Here is a 23,418-nt window from a genome sequence, read left to right as displayed (position 1 = left end):
TCAGAAGTGTTTCACCCCTTGAACCTCTGCGCGGAAGCTCCGGTCAGATACAGCTTTTCCGGTCAGATACCGGCCGGCCAGATACCGTTTTTACCAGATACTGTCAGGGAGCAATAGCCTCACATATGCATACATATGCATATGACTCACATATGCTTGAATGTAACGACGGCTTCAGTATCGGAAACCCGACATGGGCGACTTGGCTCCATTGTTACGCCGTTTGCAAATTAATGTCATTTAAGTTATCAACCTTTGTTGTCAAAAATGGCTTGCAGCATACCGAGAGTTGTCCGTCCATGGCTTTAGTGGTACGATCGTACAATTGGCTAGTCGGCTACTAACAGTATTACTTTGGGCGCTACGTCTTCTCAATGTCATAAGCTTGAGACTAGCGCTTCAAGCTGGAAATGGCTGTTTCATCATGTCCTTGCTTACGATTTAGCCGTGCAATCAGTTGTTACGGGCTAACTAACGTATTTGCATGCTTTGATCTTTGAAAGCCAAAGAGAACATCCGGGTGCCGTTCGTAGAGCGACTGTGAACCTTTGCCCTGCTTCGCCGGTTTTCTTGATGATGGGGGTGCAATAGATGTGAACCGCTGCCGTCACAACAAAAAAACATGAAGTCCGGGGACGGGACGTCAGGCGGATTGGTCTAAGCCAGGTCTCGCTAGTCTTAGCCAGTTTTATGCCTCTAAGGCTAATATTTCACCGCACTAGGCCAGGCCAAATGTAAATTTCTCCTGACAACCGATCTTTTCCAGTTTGGCATGTCCATATGTACGTCATGACGCACGTTAGCAGCGTGCGATTTTCAAAAACGCATGTGCCTTATGTACTCTTTACACGATCATATATGTATATATATTCGTTTATTTATGCATACGCATATATATATATATATATATATATATATATAACATTTGGCATGTGCTTGGAGCATATGCTTATGATGCACGGCTCTGTTGGCTCTGTCTCCGAGAGGCGCATGAGGTGCTCTGAGTTGTCACTCACGGACCGAGAGAGGGGAGTTTGCATTGCATCTGGCACCACAAGGGTGCAGGACAACGCAATACTCGGAAGGCCTGTCCTGCTCTCTCAGCAGGCCTATCCTGCTCTCAGACATCAACCGAGCTTGAAAGGGTACCCCACTTTTGTGCTTGCACTTATTGTTAGATCAAACGCGTAATATTTGATGAGTAACAGCAGTGTTCTAGAAACCCCTCCAAACATCTCAAAATTTCCCTCTAAGCTTTCGATTTCGATTCTATTTTGGTTTTGAGTTCGATTTACACTTAACGGTTCATTGATGATCATGAACACGACTTTCCACTACGCTATGACTTTTCAAAGGGAGAAACATCTTTGAACCTCTAGGCGTCGCGTCTAAGAAATGCTTTACGTGCTTCTGGGTTAATGACGTTACGCACGTTACACTCAGGGCCATATTCATACGTTAAGTGGCTTTTGCGCCGCAAACTTGTCGTGACCACGTTTGCTAATGCCTCTCCCTAGACTTCCATTCTCGTGTAGCAAAACTGCCTTTTCCGGCTCAGTGTTACTGGCACCTCACGACGTATGAGATGATTGGTGATTTGTGCGCGAATTGTGCGTCACTTGCGCACGGAAGGCAGTTTATCAGTACGGCTACATGCTCCAGTCCAAAGCTTTCCTCCAGTCTCACTCGAATTGCTTTTGTCCCGTGAGTCTTCGGTCACAGGGTGCCGAATGCTCATGCACACGCCTGCCTATCCACCACGCGGAGGACCTTCGCAGAAGCACGCGTTTGTATAAGTGGATCATAGCCGGCGGCAAACCAAAGAACGCGCGTGGCTTTTTGCACCGAAGGATTACGCAACTTTACAGCGGTTCACGTTTCGAGCTATTGAAACTAAGTGTGGTGAAACACGCCAATGGCTTGGTTGGATACTGGTCGACGTGAATTACGTCTTTCGGATGTGCTAGTAGTAATGTCTCCATCGTACTCTGCTTCAGTGACGGCGAGTGATAATTTGAACTGAACAACTTACTTGCAACACTGACTTCGGCTATCAACGGCGCCCAACAGTCCTCACTTTTTTTTAACCCAAAGGTGGTACGGCTAATGAAATGCCCCAGGCTGCCATTGGGCTCTGCTAGGTTTATGATGTACTTTGTTGGAATTGATGGGATGCAGGTTCTGATTCAAACTTTTATTTGCGCTTGGTGAATGGAACATTTCTCATGACGATATTGACGGATTACCTTCGGTAACTACCGCAATCATATATTACATCCTATCGTTTACCAAACCTGCCATTCTTAAGTGTTCTTATAATTCGGTCCTAAACTGCTATTGACAGCACATGGCATGCGAAATGATTGACCAATCCATGTATTACGCTCGATAGCGCGTAATATATCTGCACATGTGATGCGTGGCTAGCTGAACATAGGTATGCACATGCGTGCCGGTACGATCGCATTCTTAAGTTCATGGAGGTTTGAAGAGCGAGGGAGGGCAACGGGGGCCGAGGCCTCTCACTTATTAGGGTGGGGCCGGCAATGTAAACCGATCCCCGGCTTCTCAGATACAATTAGCGGACTTACTTTACAATCTTGCTCAAACCGGATTGGACGCAACTACTTCATCCTATCATGCCCGGCGAATGGAAATATTCTGCGGTCCAAAACGCAGACTCCCGCTGTACGAAAGGACCATTCCGTCTTTTATATATCCTTAGTTCCTCAGTGCCACCTGTTTACAGGCCCGTCAGTATAGGTCCATGGAGCAAGATGAACATGTCATCGACGGTTGGTGTAATCCAGCATGCGAGGCGAAAGCAATGGTTTTTTTGCAATGCCGGTGTTCCATAAATTGTTGCAGAAATTACTTCTGTTTCGTTGTCTGGCTGAAAATTTCTTACTTCAGTTGAAAAGCCAGAAGTTCGTGAGCGTTTTCCGAAGGCAATGCTTACGCTATTTGCCTGATCGATGCAACATTTTGAGGCATTTCATAAAACGTTACAAGAACATAGAGCGTTTTAGTGCAGGTCTCACTACACTGAGTGTAGATTCAGTATTAAGAGTTGGTTTCCGAGTCGGTGTTGTTGCTTGTGCTTTCGCCAAATAGGACATATGAACTACACAACTTTTTATCCATCAGCCATGTGGTGGTGAACCGCTTCAAATGCACAAGGTGTTTATAGTAAGTATTCAGTAGGTGATCGGCATGTCCGAATATGTGGCGGTGTCCGCTGGTGCTAACGTCGACGATCAGAAAGCCACGAGTTTGTGGGAGACATTTCTGAGCGGTACTGGTTTCAGGGACAGGAGTTCGCCAGGTGCGTTCGCCGGACAGGGGCAAAACAGTGCAGCACCATGCACCATGAATGCCACAAAGATTGTGCAATGCGTTTGTCTAAATGTCGAGATTCGGCGCCATTTGCCAGCAAGGAGATTGTGGCAAACGGTGAAATTTATCGGTCCCACACTAGCAAGGTTTTAAAGCAGAAAGCTGTTGCTTTCCATGACTGAATGCTGCTTGTGTTGAGCCACGCAGTAAATGGCAACATTATTCACAAATACATTAGCCTTTCTTAGTTAAGTCAGAACGGCTTCGAGATACAACTGCGTCTGACTACCACTTCGCGCATTTCGTCTGAAAATGCTGCCTCGACCGTCAAGGGGAGCACGTTATGTGTTATGAAATGCATTGGCACAGTCATACCGTGTAATCGTGGAGACTATTTTGCCTCCCGTTCACTGACATCTGTTAGGTCAAACAGGTGCTTCAGAAACCCAACCACAGGTGCCTACCACATGTTTGAGTTGGGAGTCTGAACCATTCGGACACGACTGGGGAACCAGTATGAATATGAATATGTTGACAATATATACTTCAATGAGCGACCACTGGTCGAAGCCTGAGGGGAGAGTGCATTTCGTTCTATCCTATGCGGCGAAATATCACTGAAAGTGATGAGTGTCATCATCACTGAATATTGATCATCAAATATAATTCAAAAATTAGGTGGCAATTCAGATCCGGCTGCGCACAGTAAAGTCCACAGTCTTTATTCTTATGTATTCATAGAACACCATCTCTGTGGCTGGTGGTCTTTACTAATATTATACCGTACACTACTGATTGCAGTCTCAAACTTCAGGCAATGCCGTAAATAGGTCACAAAGTTCACTATATTTCGGCAGACATGCTGATGTAAGGTGAGTTTTGAAAATTTCCTTTAACCACCATGTGGTTCTCGGCCGCTGAAAATGGTATTCATAGTTGTAATTCCGTCAGGCCTCGATTTAGGGTGCTTCATAGATTCACGTCAGTTGCTGTAATTGTGCGCATTTTACGTAACTAGCATGGAAAGCCAGTCTTTTGTGAAACGCTAGCTTCTCCCTAAAATACCATACGAGAAACATCTACAACTTTATGACATGTGGACATGTCTGCCTTCACAACACCTACGAATTTGCCCTGCCTGTAACGCTGCAACAATAACTTATCCAGCTTAACAGGGATGCTCCATATTTGTCTGAGGTTTTGAATTGAAATAGCCATCTCGAAGATCATTCGGTGCAGTTCACAGTCTTGTCCTTCTTAATACATGAACCATCTCTAGTTTCTGAGCTACGCGCCAGCAAAGTCGAGCAGACTGTTTAGTACAGACTATTCTAAGGTCACAGAGGCATCCATGACGCTATAATAACTTCATTGAAATCATCTCATTCCATTGACCATGCGGCAACCAAGATTTTAAAAACGACATTTAGGTGTCGAGTCGTTCACTTTTGGTGTTCGTGAGCACAATTTCTAAATGCAACGGCCGTCATTTGGCGCTCCACCAATGTTGTGCAGGTACGAAGACGCAATCAACCACTGACGTAATTGCGAGCACGTTAAGTAGTTTTTTTTCTTTAGAGCAGTCTCTTCCACTTCAAAGTACAACAATAGCTATACGTGAGCCTATTTCATCATATCTGATGCTTGCTTCAATATCCTCAAAAGTGAAACCTTCCCTTTAAGTGGAGCTTGAAAAGAAGTCGGTGAAATTCTGATGCATACAAACTTTTGCGCACTATGGACATTGCAAACTGTGAGTAGCCGGGCAAAGAGCGTACTTTGGTATCTAAACCGTAGAGGTAAGTGCCTCCCCAGTGACCCAACATGCCTGACTGCTTGTAGAATTTCGCCTCCCCAGGGGACTGTCGAAATGGACGAATACATTTTAGGAAGTTGAGTACGCTTTGCTGAATGGTGTAAGTGAGAGTAAAAAAGTTAAAATTGTGCACAAGTCGGAAAGAGAGATGGGTGCAAATCTAGCATAGCAACCACAACAGTGTTACATGAATCAAGAGCATGTAAGGTTCTCAAGCTCCATCCTCCTCCCCCCCCCCCCCCCCCACTGGTCGTCGGGGCTTGCCTCACAGTAAACGTTTCTTCAGTATACCCCGAACCTGCCCCCCCCCCACATTTTTTGAAACGTTCCCACGTCTTTGCTCCAGCCTCATGTGAATGGTTTCAGTTCCGAGAAATCGCGACCTACGGCTGCCCAATGAGCCGTCACACGGTCAACTCCTGCCGTGAATATCCTCCGTGCGGAGGACATTCACGGCAGAAACATGTGAATTTGCAGGCCCTGTGGCGGCAGACCGGCTAGCGGATGTGGGTTTTTGCACAGACGCAAAGGCTCAGAGGTTTCCGAGACATCAAAACAGCATCCAAAACAGGGAAGGTCCCTGAAGGAACAAAGCAGAACCGCTGTAGCTGTGATGGTGGTTCCCGTGGTTGCACAGGCCCCCTGCGACCCAATTGCCCCACCTGGGTGAGAGATCCCCGGGTACGCAACCGCCTTGAGCCGAAAGCGACTTTACGTATGCATGTAGTATGATATATTTTCATTATTCATGATACAATACATGATTCCGTACACTGTTGGCAGGACGCAGATCAAGGGCGGGGAGCATGCAGGATGCCATAGGGACGGGTGACCACAACTGAAATATTTCATGGGAATCTGAATTTAGCACATCGCAAGCGCGTTTTTGGCGTGGCGTGAAGCATGACTGTTTCTGAATCATGTTATACGTGTCTCCCAGCAATTTTCTTTTGGTATTTCGTTGACTTACATAGCAATAAAGTCACAAGGACACGTATATATATATATATAATGTATATGTATATTCAATCTGAAGATGTTCCATATATACCAAGGTGTATACATCCTGAGGCAAACGACACAGGTGACATTTTCCGGATGACAAACGTATGTGTTCCGTTGCAAATGCCAGGAGATACCAGACTTGCTATGTGAATATGGCTCATGCGCCGGCTCGACGCTCTATGCGCCAGTCTGAAGCCAGCATTAACCTAAGACACCGAATTGCTTTTATAATAATTCACAACGACCAGTTGTCTCTATGCTCCAATCGGGAGAAGGACGTGGGAAACTGACAAAAATGGGTTAAGATTGAAGCTGCCACACGAGATACAGCTTCACAGTCCATATTCCCGCCGTAACTTTTATGAAACTCATTCATAGCGCGTTCGTTCAAACAATGCGTGCCAGTTACATATCCAAATTTTTCTTGTCCAGCACAAAATATAACGCAAAACGCCCTCGCATACAACAATTACCAAACGTCAATGAAGACAGGGGCGGATCTATACTGGAGTCGTTTTTTTTTGGGGGGGGGGGGCAACCGTTTGTCGCCAGCTGGCTGGTGTGGGATCCGAGGTCCAGCGCACTTATCAAACACGATGTTTGCGTCGAGTATGGCTAAGCCGCGTCAACATGTGTTTTGTTTGCTATTCAAATCGCTGCCAACTTTTGTTCATCAAGTTTCTTTCACAAACGGAAAAAATGTTTGATACCGCACCATCAAAGTTAAAGAGACGGTAGGTAGAAGAAACTTTTATGAAGTTCTGGGAGCGTTTCGGGGGGGGATAAAACATACTCTCAGAGTTTTTTGGGGGGCCACGGCCCCGTGGCTGCATCTCCCCCCTCCCCCCCCCCCCCCCCCAGGATCGCCCTATGAGTGAAGACCGCTTTGCTGGCAAGTCCGGGCACAAAATACACAATTAGGGCTAATCGGATATCATACACAACACGTAACCTTTGGCACAAGTCGTCCCCGAACTATGGCGGTCTGTATTATCACGTATCAATCCGGCTTACCGAGCGTCCTAACTACAACGACCATGCCATGCCAGATCGGGGTCCCACGGAGTTAGCTCTGCCATCTGGTCAAAGTCGCGTTCACATTGTCAGCTTGATTCGCCAGCCCCTTTGTTGAACGACGGCGACCCGCCGGCGTTCAACGGCATCACTTCTGCATTGGGCGGTGTCCAGCGACGGCGCCCCTGTGCTTGGTGACAACCGCCCGCCGGCAGGGGAAGGCTGCCAACTAGCGCCCTTTGCCGGGATCTACTCTGGACTGCAACAGCAGTCAGCTCGTAACAGCGGCGCTCTTGCAACGGAGGGGCAATTGCTAATCTCAGGGTCTTCCTTCCCTGAACGGCATCAGTCAAACATGATGATGCCATATTGCATGCAAAACATCTCAGGGTTAGGATGTACTGAACTGAGTGCTGGACTGGGCCGGGGCTGAACTGGTCTGGGGGCTAGATTGGACTGGGGGCCCGGACTGGAATGCGTGCTGAACTGGACAGGGAGTTGGCCTGCCCCGAGGCTGGGCTGGATGGGGGATGGCCTGAACTTGAGGCTGGACTACACTGGGCTGGAGCAGGATAGGCTGGACAGGTCAGGTCAGATCAGATCAAGTCAGGATGTAATATGGTCTGTGACCTGCAGAACCAGGCAGAACCGGGTTGACAGGGGATATGACCAAGGCTGGTTGGGGCATCGAACACGAAGTGGTCTGACCACAGATCAAATCACATCTTACATGCCCAAAACAGCCCCGGCCCTAGTCGCCGTCCCCTCCCCGGCTCTGGACCGAACCTGACCCTGCCCAGGTCCCGGTCGTCGTCGCGGTCGCGATCCTAATCCTGGCCCTGGCACCGGCCCCGGCCCTCACCCAGCCCGGCCCGGCCCGCCCCGCCCTACCTCGCCCCGCCCTATCCCGACCCGACCCGACCCGATCCGATCCGATCCGATCCGATCCGATCCGATCCGATCCGACTCGATCCGATCAGACCCAATTTTATCCAATCCCACCTGATCCGATACGACCCGATGCGAACCGATCCCATCCGATATGACGTGGTCTGGGCCTTCCCGCGGCCCTGCCCCAGTCCGCTCTCGGTCCAGACGTACGGTTACTGTGACAGTTCCGGTTATGTTTCGGGCGCCGGCCCGGCCCAACCAAGGTAAGGCAGACCAGGCTAAACCGGGCCAAGCCAACCGAAGTCCAACCAAGCCCATCCTGTGGGCCCGAGCTGATCAGTGACGGCAAGCAGGTCGAGCGCTCGGCGGCGCTGATGATGCAGCAGTCCGAGCAGGCAGCGCAACGGAGGAGCGGCTGACCTTCATGCTGGAGCGGGTGCCTGCTAGCCAGAAACGACCGCCAGTCACAGCCGAGAGCAGGAGTGGAGCTCTTAAAGTGTGACAATCCCGGCTAGCTGCACAAAACTGAACATAACGTATCAGTCACAATTTGGTGTGTTCATTTTAGCTGGAAACAATTAGCACAAGCCTTATTGAAACTTGGCATAATTTGAGGTGCAATTTTTAATGTCCTGTTTCTTTCTATCGCTAAAAGCCTGGGGAGAGGCCAGATTGGACGCTGGGGAGGCAAGTGACTCACTCAAGAATGCATATCGACGCCCGTGACCATTGCGGATAAATGAAGTTGCAAAATCCGCGGACAGAATTTCTTATCGGCATCATGAGATCAGAAGCTTCTGCCCGTAACACGATGTTGGTTGTCTGCAGCACTGCGCACAGCTGATGATGATCTCGGCTCCTGTAGTGGATGTCGGTATGGCCTCCACAGGTGTGGCCGCCGCTGCCGGCTGTGCTGCGGCTTGACCCACTGATGAATCGGATGCATTACCCGCGATGGGCCTGGGTTGTTGACTGCTGAGCGGCCTGCTCAAAACTGGCCAGGCTTGGCGAACGATCCTCCGAAGCGGAGCATCCAGCATCGCTGCGACACTGCTTAATTGCTTTCGTATTAGCTCCATGTAAAGATTCGCACTTCCACAGCGTGATTCGGCAGCCGGCGTGTTCCGGACAAATTTGAATGTTTTGCCTTTTTTGTAAACCAGTCCCCTGTCGTGTGTCTCCTTTAAGTTATGCTTTACTTAGTTTACCTCTGATGGCCTGTCCTTTCGGGTCCCTTCCGACTGGTGGCTGGTTCCCGGATGGTGGAAGCCACGTCGAGGTCCCGCCACCGGTCCACCGGTCGGAAGGGATCGGGGTAGTTCATGACCGAGCGACGCCAGGGAAAGGACGTGCGTGTCCCTCCCTGGCCTGATCAGACATGGAGTTATGGCCAGCAGCAAGAAAATGCGGTGGTCCAGCTCAGTCAAGAGGCCCCGACAGGGGAAACAATTACGTTGCTAACTGAACATCCGGCCTTGTGTCACTATGGGACCTTGCGTCTTTCTTCGTTTAACCAGATATCCTTACTGCACATGTATTGACGTTTTGACCCTGCACGTAGATACGACACAATTGGATGAAGGTGGATACCCACACAGCGCGTGCGTGGAGCGGCGCTATGCCCTTTCCGGCCACCGATCCACGACTGCCTTCACATAGGCGCAACGAGAATGCAGAAAGCGCGGGCCGGCACGCCGCGGGCCTCCCCACATAATGGCAGTGACGCAGAGTCGAAAAGGAAGTGAACGGTATCTGTTACCCTGGGAATGAACAGCCGGACTGCATGCCGGGCTTTCTGTGCACTTCCAGTTTCATGCCCTTCGGTAGATGGCGCTGATCATAACCAGGCAGCAAAAGCCGAGCAGTTGTTGTGGAGGGAGGGGCGGAGGAGAACACGATGCACGATGGACGGCGATGGATACGGCGGGCTTGGGGACCACCCAGGCGCTCACTAAGGGCGGTTCTGCTCTTGACGCCAGGGCTGCGGCGTTGTGTCGACCAGCGGTCCTGCAGGCGTCGGTAGCGATGCGGTGCCGCCCGCTCGCAGCAGCTCACGGTGTGCAGCCCGTCATGAGCCAACCCCTCATTGGATAAATACCTTCCTACGTCATCTTGCCTACCGCGCACGTCACAGGAAGGCGGCAGACGGCTGATTACACGCAGAGTGGCGGTAATGGCGTTGACTATATATGCGCAACCGACGTAGCCCAGGATGCTCTTGCCTGTCAATAAGGGCGAGGGCTCGCATCCTGACGGTCTTCCTGGAAACTAAATTGGGCATTCCGTACTTAAGACATTGTGTACCTTGGACATTGTGCACCTTGGGCATTGTGTACCTTGCACATTACGTACTTTGAATGTTTTGTACTTTGGACATTGTGTACTTTGGACATTGTGTACCTTGGACATTGTGTGCTTTGGACGTTTCGTACCTTGGACAATACGTACTTTGGACATTGTGTACTTTGGACATTATGAACTTTGGAAATTCCGTACGTTGGACATTGTGTACTTTGTACATTGTGTTCCTTGGACAATCTGTACCTTGGACAATATGAACACCTCCACACTAAGTTTTTTGGAAGTTAGTTCTCATTTTGGATATTCTGTACCTTGGACATTATGAACTCTGGACATTCTGTACCTTGGACAAGCTGTACTTTGGACATTCTGTACCTTCGGACATTCTGTACATTGGACAATACGATACGGACTCCTCACATGACACCTTGCCGAGCATCTTGTTGCAACTTGAGCCGTCCGCGCAATATCCGTTGGCCGAGAGGCGCAGCGGTTGCGTCAGCACACTCGCGCGTGACCGACGGTCGCCGACGGTTTGCGCTCATGGAGCGGCCGCCGGCGCCGACGACTCCAGTGCGTTGTTCGTCACGTCACCCCACTGGCAATCACGGATGACGTGACCAGACATCCGTCACGTGACAGCACACCGTCACTATCAATAGGTGCCCAGTGTTGGCGAGAGGCAGAAGCACATGCACGCACCGCGTATGTGGGCGTGCAACTTACGCCGGGACGCGCGTCAATACGGTCGAAAATCGCCCAGCCGCTGCTAGTGCCAGCATGGTCGCTAGATCGCTGTCGCACCGGGCGCCGAGTGCCAGGTTGGTCGTGCAGCGTCTGCGGTGGTGGCGCGTTCCCGGCAGCTGGTGAGTTGTGTTGCCGACTTGTTGCAAGTTCAGTGCGGCGTCGCGCGGCGTCACCTGGTGGAGCGCGGCGGCGCATCGCAAGCGAAGACGCCCATGCAGCTGAGGAATGGCGCCAGGCTGGCAAGGCCGCACGGCCTCCGGGTGCGGTGCCCGTGCAGGAAGCACAGCCGACAATTGGACGACTCGAAGGCGATGTGTCAATGCCACGCTCCCGGCAGCGACATCTGACCAGAGGGCGATAAACACTGATATGCACAGCCGGCGTCCATGGTCATTGTCAGGCGTTTGGTCTGTATGGCGTTGGCTTGTAAAACCATAGCATGCTTTGGCGTCTCATGTTGCCAGCCTGACGGCACGCCCTTTTGGTAACATGGCATCGGCCGGCCGCCCAGGCCAACCCGCGGATGGGCAAAAGAAAGCTCCAGTAACCCCTCCAATCCTCCAATGTTCAAAAATGAGTTCAATGTTCTGGTCCCCATGTAGGGGACGTATCAGATATGATGCTGATCACAACAGATTTGTATTCATAAAAGGTCACGTTTCATTATAGGAAATGATAAAAAGACAAACGAATGCGCTCAGGCTCTGCAGCGCATTTAGACCCGACAGTGTTTTACAAAAAAGCCATACTTCCATAATCCCACGGCACGGTGTAGCGTGTCGCCAATGGGGTGAAGCGCTGGCTCACCCCGCTCCCCATGGTGGGCATGAGCGGGGGGCAAGGCCGTCGGCGGGAGCCACATCCGCCCCGTCAACGCTCCCTGGATTGCAGGCCTTAGGCCGTCGGTGGCCTCACCGCAGCCAGACGGCACGTCGGCGGCGACGACACAAGGCTGCGTCGCCTCGAGGCGTGACGGCAAGCGAGGAACGCCGGTGGAAAACTTGCGACCACACGAGAAGGCCGCAGTTGCCCAACGCCTACGGACATTTCAGGGAAGAGGAAACCCATAGCCGTCAGGCGACCCAGGGACCGGGCGGGGGATACACGCCGGAGTGCTACACAGTCCGGGGCCACGGGAAGCATCTCGTGTTGATTCCAAATGATTACACTAATGCACAGATCAAATAATAATCAGTACAGCACTTGCACACTCACCGCTAGCAGAAAAAGAAGGGGGGGGATGTCTCGATCATTGTCATGTAATACACCAACACACGGATTAGATGAGAATAAGTAGAACATAATTCAAGCAATGGGGCAGCATCTCGTTCTGATTGTCATTCGATTGCACCCATACACGGAAAAAAATAAGGATCAACTGCATCCACACAGTAGGCATACAACCATAAGGGGGGGGGGGGAGACATCTAGTGAAGCGGTGATCACACAATTACACAGATCAAATAAAACACTAGGACAAGGGGAGGGGCGGCAGTACCACTCATTGATCTCAGCCAAAATGCCGAGAATCGATGCAGATGAGGCTGGAACAGGTGCATTTGTGTCGTGCCGGCCGCTGTCGCTCTGGAAGGCCGACGTGCACGCGCCTGCCCCGTGCGCCGGGTCGGCGAGTGATAAGCGACCGACGGCGAGCAGTGCTCAACCCCCCGCACATGGGCACAAGCTCACATGACACTTTCCAGAGCATCTTGTTGCACTTGGGTCGTCCCCGCAATATCCCTTGGTCAAGACCCGCAGCGCTTGCGTCGGCACACTCGCGCGTGACCGGAGGTCGGTGGCGCCGACGACGCCAGTGCGTTGTTCGTCACGTCACCCGACTGGCCATCACGTATGACGTGACCAGACATCGGTCACGTGACAGCACACCGTCACTATCAATATGTGTCCAGTATTGGCGAGAGGCAAAACACGTGCACGCACCGCGTATGTGGGCGTGCAACTGACGCCGGGACACGCGTCAGTACGGCCGAAAATCGCCCAGCCGCTGCTAGTGCCCGCATGGCCGCTAGATCGCTGTCGCACCGGGCGCCGAGAGCCAGGATGGTCGTCCTGCGTCTGCGGTGGTGTGCGCGTTCCCGGCAGCTGGGGAGTTGTGTTGCCAACTTGTTGCATGTTGAGTGCGGCGTCGCCCCGCGTCACGTGGTAGAGCGAGGCCGCGCATCGCAAGCGAAGACGGTTATGCAGCTGAGGAATGACGCCAGGCTGGCAAAGCCGCACGGCCTCCGGCTGCGGTGCCCGTGCAGAGAACACACCCGACCATTGGACGGACCGCAGGCGATGTGTGAATGCCACGCTCCCGGCAGAGACATCTGGCCGCAGGGTGTGCAACACTGATATGCACAGCCGGCGGCCATGGTCAGTGTCAGGCATTTGGTCTACATGGCGTTGGCTTGTACGACCATGTGATGCGTTGGCGTTGCATGTTGCCGGCCTCACGGCACGCGCTGTTGGTGACATGGCATCGGCCGCCTTTGAGCTGATGTCAATCATGTGTTTCCGCCAGCGGCCACAGCGTTGAAATTTGATGGCTATTGCTGCTTTTTGTGTTTGTTTGGCTTCCTTCTTGGTGTGTTTCTGCATTGCTTGTTATGTAGTCGTTGATTTTGTTGTTGGCTCTGGCCATGCTCTGTTCGTGCTGGCTTTGGCGTCGGCCCACACATCTGAAGCGATGCGTCTTGGCTGTGTGCCGGCAGCGGTGCGCACGCAGCATAAGCGCAAAGCCATATTGAACACACATACTGATTATGCATGTATTAGAGCACATCTTGATTTATTGACACCGCTGACAGCATAAAATGGGCCGATCCTGGCTGTAGTGCAATGCCAGGCCAACCCGCGGCAGGGCAGGTGCGGGCTCCAGTAACCCCCGCCAATGCTCAAAAATCAGTTTAATATTCTGGTCCTCATGTAGGGGACGTATCAGATATTAAGCTGATCAGAACACATTTTTTATTCATAAAAATACATGTTTGATAGCAAGAAAAAGAAAAGGAAAAGCGGATGCCCCTCCACAATGTGGAGGGCATTTGCACGCGACACGGTTGTTTCTTAAAATTCGGTAAATAACATTATAAGAACGGCAGTAACAATGTACCAAGGCGCCAGGGCGCGCATCGAACAGGGTGTGCTGGTGGCGCCACCTTACGTTTCTACCTTAGCTGAGCAGTGGTGGCGCCACCAGCTGCGTCGCAGATGGCGCCGCGCAACAACTCCCCAGCGCGACGCAGCGCGCTATGGCGGGGGTGGGGCGGGGGCCGGCTTCCCTCCCGAAGGTGGGGGAGGGGGCGGTGGAGGGCCGCCGGTGGGGATCGTTCCCGGCCCACGTAGCGCTCCGGGGACTGGGGGGGGGGGGGGGGGAGGAGACGAGGTGTCGGGCGGCCGCGCTGATCGCTCACCGCTCGGAGGTAGCGGCCCGGGTGTGCGGCCGCCGTGCCGCGCCGAGACGCCGCGCCAGGCCGAAACAGCGCGCTGCTGGCGTCGACCAGATGGCGGCGACGACCCTGACGGCACCGCGGCCGAGAGAACCGGCCGCGGATCACTCGTATTGGCGGTGCCCGAACAGACGTTCGATGTAGATGTCGCGGGACGACCTCAGGGTGTCGCTCACCATGAGCCGCCGCATCAGCTTGGCGTTGTTCCCGCTGACGCGGAGCCGGCGCAGCGAGGCCTCGTTGCCCCGTTCTCAAACGTCACGGTGACGCCGGCCAGGATGACCTCGTCACCGCGGGTCACCACCAGGTCGGGGCCCAGGGTGGAGGCGCACCCCGGCACCCGCCGGATGATCTGCGTCACCACGCCATCCCGCTGCACCGCCTTGTGAAGGCGGCTCAGGATGGCGTTGTGACGGCGCTGGAAGGCGGCGCTGTGCGGCATGCAGCGGCACAGCACAAGGGGCAGCGTCTCGCGCGCGTACCCGCACCGCCGGCAGCGCTCGTCGCCTCGCACACGGCTGCGACGGACGCCGTTTAGAGGCACCAGTCCCAGCCGCGCGCGGTGCACAAAGCGCCACTCGGCGAAGCGAGTAAAGCTGCCACTGTACATGTAGTGGCTGCTCACGCGCTGGTCGCCGACCGTCTGCATCACTTTGCCCTGGTGAGGCAGGCGATACAGACGCTCGGCGGCCGCCTGGCGGACCGCCTCTCGCAAGAGGGCAGCCGCCTCGCGACGCGGCACCACGTCGTCGCCGACCGCAAGCCGCAGCTCGCCGTCCATCGCGCGCCAGGCAACCGGGATGGTTTTGGCCAGCGCTTTGGTGGCGACGCACGTTCGTGAGAAGCGCGTCGAAACGTCGCCACCGTCCCTCATCTCCCTACCATTCAGGTAGTCGCCGAGCTGTGCCGGGGTAGGCTCAGCCAGGAGGCGCTTGCGCGCAGACTCCTGCAGCTGAGAGGCAGCAGTCTCGCGGACGAGTTTGTCCGGGGAGGTGAGGAGCTGCCATGTAGACGCCAGGAGGAGAATGTCGGCCTCGGAGGCAAGCTCGGTGAGACCAACACAGCCGCGCGAGGTGCTGGCGTGCAGGTGCTCCTGGCACGCGCGAGAGGGCAGTTGGAGTGCCCCCTTGACCCTCCAGCGCAGCTCGGCGTCGAACCGGCGCAGAGCCTGTTTTGGGAGCAGACCCAGCCGGAGGCAGTGGGTCAGCCGTGGCAGGATGAACGCGCGCAGCACGTCCAGTTTCTGCCACGGGGCCAGCGCGCTGTCCAGGACGAGGTGGGCGGCCTGCTCCGCCTCGGCCAGCACCTGTAACGGCGGGCACGACAGCCTGGTGTGTCCCACAGGACGGCCCAGGTAGCGGCACGAGCACCGCTCGCCGATCACGGGGATCGGCTGACCCATAAGCCGCACCTGCGGCGACGGACTGCCGACTGACAGCAGCCCGGACTTGCGCGCGTTGAGCGCCAGTCCACACCAGATGCACACCTCCTCCAGTGTGGTGAGCGCGGTGTCCAGCGCCTCCGCGTCGCGGCAGAGCAGCGCGAGGTCGTCGGCGAAGGCGAGCGTCGTGACGCCGTCGGCGGCGTCGAGCGCCCGGACTAGAGGCTCCATGCCTAGGTTAAACAGGATGCCGCTCAGCGGGCAGCCCTGCCGCACGCCGCGCGTGACGGGCGCGGGCTCGGACGTGCCCTGGGCTGTCGTGTACGTGGTCGTGCTGCCGTCGCACAGGTCCTCCAGGGTGAACAGCACCTCCCCGGGTAGACCGAGGCGGGCGAGAACACTCCACAGGTACCTGTGTGGCAGGCTCCCGAATGCATTCGCCAGGTCGATGAAGCAAACGTGAAGCTGGCCGCCGGGCTGTCGCCGCTGGGCGGTGATCGCGCTCTGGAGGATGAAGTTGTGCTCCAACACTCCGTCGTAGCTGCGGAAGCCTTTCTGTTGGCATGACAGAAGGTTCTCGGTCTCCGCCCAGCGGGACAGCCGGTCGGCCCACAGGCCGGCGTACACTTTGGCGATCGTGTTCATTAGGGCGATGGGGCGCCAGTTCGAGGGCTCGCGCACGTCCCCGCCCTTATGAAGGAGGATCGTGCTGCTCTCCTTCCACGCAGCCGGTACCCGCCTGTGCCGCGCGCACAGGTTGAATGCGCGCGTCAGCAGGAGGGCACCCGGGTCGAGGGCCCGCCACGCAACATAGCGCAGGCCGTCAGCGCCAGGCGCTGTGCTGGCGGCGGACATACGGCGCCACACCTCGTCTGCCTCGAAGTACCGGGAGAGCTCGGCTGTGGGCAGAGCTTCCACCGGCTCCTCGACACATTCGGGGTGGGCGTCCCACTCGAACGGGTCGGCAGCGCGGTTGGGGGGCGCAAAATGCTCCCGAATGACGGCGGGCTGAAGTGGGCACGACGGACTCTCCTCCGCCAAGACATCACGCATCGCCTTGCCGCGGTTGGCGCGGTAGAGGCGCTGGAGTCGACTCGCCTCGGTCGGCTCGTGTAGGGGCGGCCGGTACGTCGTGCGGCGGTCTGGCTGTTGGGCTGGTGTAGGGGCCGGGCCGCCGTTCTGGGGGGGGGGGGGGGGGGGAGGGCGACCGCCCGCCGCTGGACGGTCCGGTCGGCCGCGGGAGGGGGAGGGGGCGCACCGCCAGCTGTGTCCGGGCGGCCGTTGAGAGGTGGAACGACTGCCGGCCGCCCGGGCGGCCCGTGTGGGGCGGCGGCACCGGGCTGTCCCCGGCGCCGCGCGGTGGCCTGGCCTCGTCGCTGGTGGTACGCCTCATTGCGACGAGAGGCGTCGGCCACCATACGCTGGAGGAGCGCCTCGCACGGCTCCCAGTCGTCCTCGGGTTCGTCGAGGAGCGGGGTATGAACTCCGCCTGCAGCTCGGTGAGCTCGGGTTCCGGCGTTGGTGCGTCCCGCGGCCGATCGGCTTGCCCGCCCGGTCCTGGCGCCGGCTCGTCCGGGGGGCCACCGCCTCCACCCCCGCCCCCGCCACCACCACCGCGGCCACCACCGCGGCCCGGGCGGCCCGCCCCACGCCGCGCGCCGCGACCCCCGCCCCGCGCGGGCCGTCCGTCACCTGCACCTCGCTCGAGACGGCCGGGCGCCGGTGCGGGGTCTGCGCGCGCGGGCGGGATAGCCGCGGCGGGGGTGGCGGGGGCGGCACCCACCGGGCCGGCGGCACCGGCCGCAGCAGAGGGCCCCGGGCGATGGGCGGGGTTGCGGGGGCCGGCGGCATTGTCCCGGTCGGGCCGGCGGCGGTCTCCGGGCACAAGTCGGCGGGGTCCGCCGGAAGCGGGGCCGGGCGTCGGGTGACGGGGAGGGCGACCTGCGTGGGTGGTGGGTGGTGGGTGGGAGGGCCCAGGGGTGCCCGGGGTCACAGTGGGGTCGCTATCCCGGGGGTCGACGGTGCGCCTCGGACGGCCGCCAACGGTCGCCGCGGCGCACGAGGCCGGCGGCCGGCCCCCTCGCCTGCCTGGCGGGCGGGCCGGCCGCTGATTAATGGCCGCCTGGGGGAGGGGGCCGGGACGGATGGCCGGCCCGGCCATCGCCGGGCGTCCCACGCCGCTCCCGTCCGACGGCGCAACGGCCGCCGGATGGCGACGCGGCGCCGGTCGGCTCGGGTCCGGTCGGCCTGGCGCCGGGTGCGGGGTGGGGCGGGGTAGATGCGTCGCCGGACGATGAGTCAGGCGACGTCGAGCCGCCGTCACGGAGAAGTCGGCGGAGTCGGGGAAGGGGAGGGGTGGCAGGCCGGCCGGCGGCCCATTGGTGGCTGCGGCGGCCCGGCGGCTCATCAGCCGGCCAGGCGAGGGGCAACCCGCCACGCCACGAGGCGGAGAACGACGCCGCTGAGGAGGACGCTGCGATGGTGAAGGAGGTGGAGGCGGACACCCTGACGTCACAGCGGCCACGGGCGGTGGCCACTGATCACTCGTATTGGCGGACTCCGGTGACGTGCTCCACGTAAACGTCCCGGGACCACCGCAGGGTGTCACTCACAATGAGCTTGCGCATCAGTCGGGCGTACACCCGGCTGACACGCAGGTGGCGCAGCGTCTCCTCGTTGCCGCGGTACCAGGTGCCGAGCGGGCCAATCACCAGGGCATGCACGGAGGCATGCTTGCCCTGGCGTCGGAGCTCGGCCACCAGGCCCGCGTACTTGGCCACCTTCTCGTCGCCGGCGGCGCGCAGGGCAGCCAGCCGATTCTCAAACGAGACTGTGACGTCCACAAGAGGTATGTGGGCGCCACGGGTGACCGCCAGGTCAGGCCGAAGGGCCGACTCGGTGCCGGGCACACGGCGGTTCACCAGCACGTCGGTGCCGGCGAACAGAGGCACGGCCTTCTCCAGGCGCGCCAGGATGGCGTTGTGACGCCGCTGCAGCGCCGCGCTGTGGGGCCGGCAGTGGTTGAACACGTGCGGCAGGGTCTCCTTGGCATAGCCACAGCGTCGACAGCGCCGATCACCGGCGCCGCGACGGTACCCGTTCAGGGGCACGAGACCGAGCCGAGCACGGTGCACAAACCGCCACTCGGCAAACCGGGTGAAGCTCCCATTGTACATATAATGCGAGCTCACCGGCTGAGACGCCACACAATCCATCATACGTGCTTGATGGGGCTTGGCGACCAGGTCGCTCAAGGCCCGCATCCGCAGGGCGTTGCGGAGCGCCTTGTTCTCGCCGCGCGCCTCCACCGGAGTGGGGCCGACGCGCAGCTCCGGGACGGGATGGGCGGCGTGCCATGCCACGGGCACAGACGAGGCGAGTGCCCGGGTGGCGACACGCGCGCGGCGGTTCGCACGGTACAGACGCTGGAGCCGACTGGCTTCCTCCGGCTCATGGCGCGGAGCACGCCACGGGCGCCGGTGGTCTTGGGCCGCCGGAACAGCGTCGTCGTCAGCCCCGGCGGCGGGCCCGCCGGCCGGAGCCGCCCGGCCGCCAGCACGCACCGCAGGGCCGCCGGCCGCGGGGGCGGGGCCACCGGCCCGGGAGGCGGAGCCACCAGCCCGGGAGGCGGAGTCAGAGCCGCGAGCGGCCGGCGGTCGGCGCGCGCGCTGCCGGCCGTAGAAGTCCTCGTTGAGGGCAGCCGCTCGCGTACACATGGCCCCGACGGCCGCCTCAACCAGTGGCCAGTCAGCGCCACTTTCCCTCAGGGCCTCCAGCTCCTCAAGGAACTCCTCCTGCGGGGGAGAACGGTGCCGCTGAGAGGGAGGGGCCGTCGGGGGTGTGTCGCCCGTGCCCAGCACGGGCGGAGACGGAGGAGGAGACGGGGGCGGCGACGGGTCACGACCCCGGCCACCACGACGCCCACCCCGGGCACCGCGGCCACGGCCAGAACCCCGGGCGCCACGACACGAGCCACGGCCAGAACGACGTCCGGCACCGGCGGACCCACGAGCCAGCAGGAGCCGGAGTGTCAGCCCGACCGCGAGGGACCACGGCCGGAGCCGGAGCCGGAGAGTGGGCCGGAGTGCGGACCCGACCATGAGGGGCCGCGATCGGAGCCGGGGCCGGAGCAGCGTCCGGAGTGTGGACCCGACTACGAGGGGCCGCGACCGGAGCCGGGGCCGGGGCAGCGGCCGGAGTCCGAGCAGAGGCACGGGCCGGGGCCGCAGCGCGGGCCGGAGCACGAGTCGAAGTCGCGACCGGAGGCGGGGCGGGAGCGGAGGCCGGGAGGCGAGGCGGTGCGCGAGCCGGGCCACGAGACGGGGCGCCAGCCCGACTACGAGAAGGCACCGGGGCCGGAGCGCGAGCCGGGCCACGAGACGGAGCCCCAGCCCGGCCACCAGACGGCACCGGGGCCAGAGCCCGGGGCGGCCTACGGCGGGCACGGACCAGTGTCCAAGCCGGATCCGCCACCGGAGCAGGGGCCGGAGCGGGGGCCGGGGGGCGGTCCGGAGAGCCCTCCGGACGACGCGCGGGCGCCAGACAGACGGGCTCCGTCTGGACGCCCGTGCCACAGGTGCGCCGGGGGAGCGAGGCGGCTGAGAGCCGACAAGCCCTGACAGCGGCGTGATGAGGCGGCTCGGCTGTGTCCGCCGCGGCGGCGGCAGCGACCTGTGGCCACGCCACCGGCGGCCAAACACCCCGCGGGCCTGCGGAGAGGCGGGCGGGGGTGGAGTTCCACCAGACTCAGCCCGGGCAGCAGGCGGCGGGGCGAGGGGTTCCCGGCTCGCGCTCATGCCCTCCCGCTGCGCGGGCACCCGGCGGCGGGCTGGACACGCCCGGTCGCGGCGCCCCTGGCGCTGGGAGGGCACCCCTGCTGTGAACAAAGGCGTGTCAACTGCAGCCACCGGGCCAGGGTCTCGAACAGCTGAGGACCGACATGCATGACGGTCCACCACGGCACACGGGCGGGCACGGTGGCGCACCGGGGCGGCGTCCGGCCACACAGCATCGCCCACCGGGGCGCCGTACACCACCTCGGCGTACGACCGCACCCGGCGGACGGGCGTAAACGATGGGGGGTCGCATACAATGATGGGCATTGAGCGCCCGGGGCTGGGCGGCCGGCATCGGGCCGGCATCGGGCGGAGTCAGATGTTGGTGGTGAAGGAGCGGCCGCAGCCGGCGCAGGAGTGCGGCAGGTCGGGCCGCATCTCCTCCGGGGGCGCCGCCCAGCAGTGGTGAGTCGACGGCCGCCGCGGCAGGCAGGCGCGGCACCCCACACACACCCACGTGGTGCGGTGGGGGCGCAGGCCGTGGCTGCGGGCGAGGTGGCGGCACAGGCTGGCCCGCTACTGCACGGACCCCGTGCCTCTATACTGCATTCGGCAGCCGGCGACGGGGCACCGCGCATGGGCGGGCAGCAGGTATGGCAGCACCAGCTCCTCGTCCCGCTGCACCGGCTGGCCGCGCACTGCCTCCACGGCGAGCCGGAGCACTTGCGTCGCCATCACGTCGCCGGGAGACGCGCGAGGTAGTCGACGGCCGGGGTGACGCGGTGACGCGCGGGTGGGCGACCGGCGAAACACACAGGGCGCAAGTTCAAATTTCGCGCCAAAGCCAACGGCAACGGCCAACTCCTATGTTGAAACGGGAACGTGGGAACCCTATCAAAATAGGCGAAGGCAGAAGACCGGAAGTAGGCGCGAAAAACTTACCTTGCGCTCCCGTGGTCCACCGGCGTCCACCCGGCGCGGCGCCCCCGGCGTCCACCCGGCGCGGCGCCCCCGGCGTCCACCCGGCGCGGCGTCCCCGGCGTCCACCCGGCGCGGCGCCCCCGGCGTCCACCCGGCGCGGCGTCCCCGGCGTCCACCCGGCGCGGCGTCCCCGGCGTCCACCCGGCGCGGCGTCCCCGGCGTCCACCCGGCGCGGCGCCCCCGGCGTCCACCCGGCGCGGCGTCCCCGGCGTCCACCCGGCGCGGCGCCCCCGGCGTCCACCCGGCGCGGCGCCCCCGGCGTCCACCCGGCGTGGCGCCCCCGGCGTCCACCCGACGCGGCGCCCCCGGCGTCCACCCGGCGCGGTACCCCCAGCGTCCACCCGGCGCGGCGCCCCCGGCGTCCACCCGGCGTCCCCGGCGTCCACCCGGCGCGGCGTCCCCGGCGGCGTCCACCTGGTGCGGCGTCCACTCGGTGCGGCGCCCACGCGGTGCGGCGTCCACTTCGGTGCGGCGTCCGCGCAGGCGACGGTGGATGATCGTGGCCGCGGAGTCCCAGAGCACGCAAGCAGTACGCGGCGTAATGGGATGGCGCGCGTAAACCACGAAAAAACCCGCGAACGAGTCGCGCGATAAAAAGGTCACCACAATGCGCGAAAATTCCTGGCCATTGGCTAAGATCGACAGATAAGATCGCTTCTAGGCCTCTTAGCTCAGATCAAAGTGTAGTATCTGTTCTTATCATCTTAATTTTGATCTTAGTCAAAGGTTATTTCAGGTTGAAATTCCGTATTTCCCCATCCGCGCGGCTTACACTTCCAGGTGGTGACGCCTGGCGGCCAGCAGCTCAACTACTCAAGGTCAACGACGACGGAGACTACGAGCTAGTCGTCGGACGGGTCGCTGGTGAGCACGGGACGCGAAGTAAGTGCACGCGCCGACTTCCGGCCTTCCGCCCTTCCCCTGTTTAGGTCGGGAGCCCCGTGTTCCTGCCCTAAATAGGAGTTGGCGGCTGCCGTGGTTTTGGCGCGAACACTTCACGCGCTTTCCGTGCTTCGCCGGCGGCCCGCTAGTCGGCGCCTCATCCCGTCCGAGAGATAGCGTTGCCCGTCACAAGTCAGCCCAGCCGCCCGGCGTCTCCCGTCCCGGGGCGGCAGCCGGAGCTGGACGGTAGGGTTGACCAGCACGCCGTGGGTCTGCGCCGGGTGCCGGCAACAACTCACCGCGCGGCCTTCCCGGCATCGCTGCACGGTGCCGGTCCGGGCCCGGCGGGCGGCCGGCGGCGAACTGCCGCACGTCTGTCCGTGGTGCCGGGCCACCTTCACGACGCGGCGCGGGCTGCTCAACCACCGAGCCCGCTGCCCGCGTCTGCCCGACACCGAGCCGGCTCGGACCGTCGACCTCGGGCTGCAGCCAGCCGGGACCCCACCGGGGGCGTCTCCGCAGCGGCCACCTGCTGCCGCCGGCTCGCCCCCGGACTCACCGCAGTCTTGGCTCGGCGAGCGACTCGAGCGAGTCGCCGGCCTCCTCACCGGCCGGCGACCGCCGTCAGCGACGCCGGAGCCGCCACCAGCGGGGACACCACGCCGCCCATCACCGCTGGCCCGGCTGGGCAACGCCCTTCAACGAGCCGGCCTCCACCTGGCAGGCCGCCCGCCGCGGAGGGCCTCACCGACGACGCCAGACGCCACATCACCTGCCCCGTCGCCGGTGAGTGCCCCAGTGCTCCCTGCGCGCGCCGGGGCGGCCGGCCCGAGCCGG

At 59.8% G+C, this 23,418-nt stretch overlaps 1 protein-coding gene, 1 non-coding gene and 1 pseudogene across 2 annotated transcripts; 1 reads left to right on the top strand and 2 right to left on the bottom strand.

Moving 5' to 3' along the window:
* Positions 1-13,921: 13,921 nt before the first annotated feature.
* On the bottom strand, positions 13,922-14,111 carry LOC119090737 (U2 spliceosomal RNA). Its single transcript, XR_005093306.1, has one exon. It is a non-coding gene; the product is annotated as a U2 spliceosomal RNA (small nuclear RNA).
* A 641-nt stretch (positions 14,112-14,752) lies between these two features.
* Positions 14,753-19,659, bottom strand: LOC119089389 (uncharacterized). Its single transcript, XM_037212054.1, has 3 exons — positions 19,543-19,659; positions 18,556-19,272; positions 14,753-17,050 (listed from the first exon to the last, which is right to left on the bottom strand). The coding sequence occupies exons 1-3, from the start codon at positions 19,657-19,659 to the stop codon at positions 14,753-14,755; spliced, it is 3,132 nt and encodes a 1,043-aa protein (XP_037067949.1).
* A 2,690-nt stretch (positions 19,660-22,349) lies between these two features.
* On the top strand, positions 22,350-22,458 carry LOC119090740 (uncharacterized; annotated as a pseudogene).
* The last annotated feature ends 960 nt before the right edge of the window (positions 22,459-23,418 follow it).

This window comes from Pollicipes pollicipes, unplaced genomic scaffold (assembly GCF_011947565.3).
Source record: "Pollicipes pollicipes isolate AB1234 unplaced genomic scaffold, Ppol_2.1 Scaffold_3087;HRSCAF=3621_pilon_pilon_pilon, whole genome shotgun sequence".
In the NCBI taxonomy this organism is placed as follows: domain Eukaryota; kingdom Metazoa; phylum Arthropoda; class Thecostraca; order Pollicipedomorpha; family Pollicipedidae; genus Pollicipes; species Pollicipes pollicipes.
This window is presented reverse-complemented; position numbering and strand designations above follow the sequence as displayed.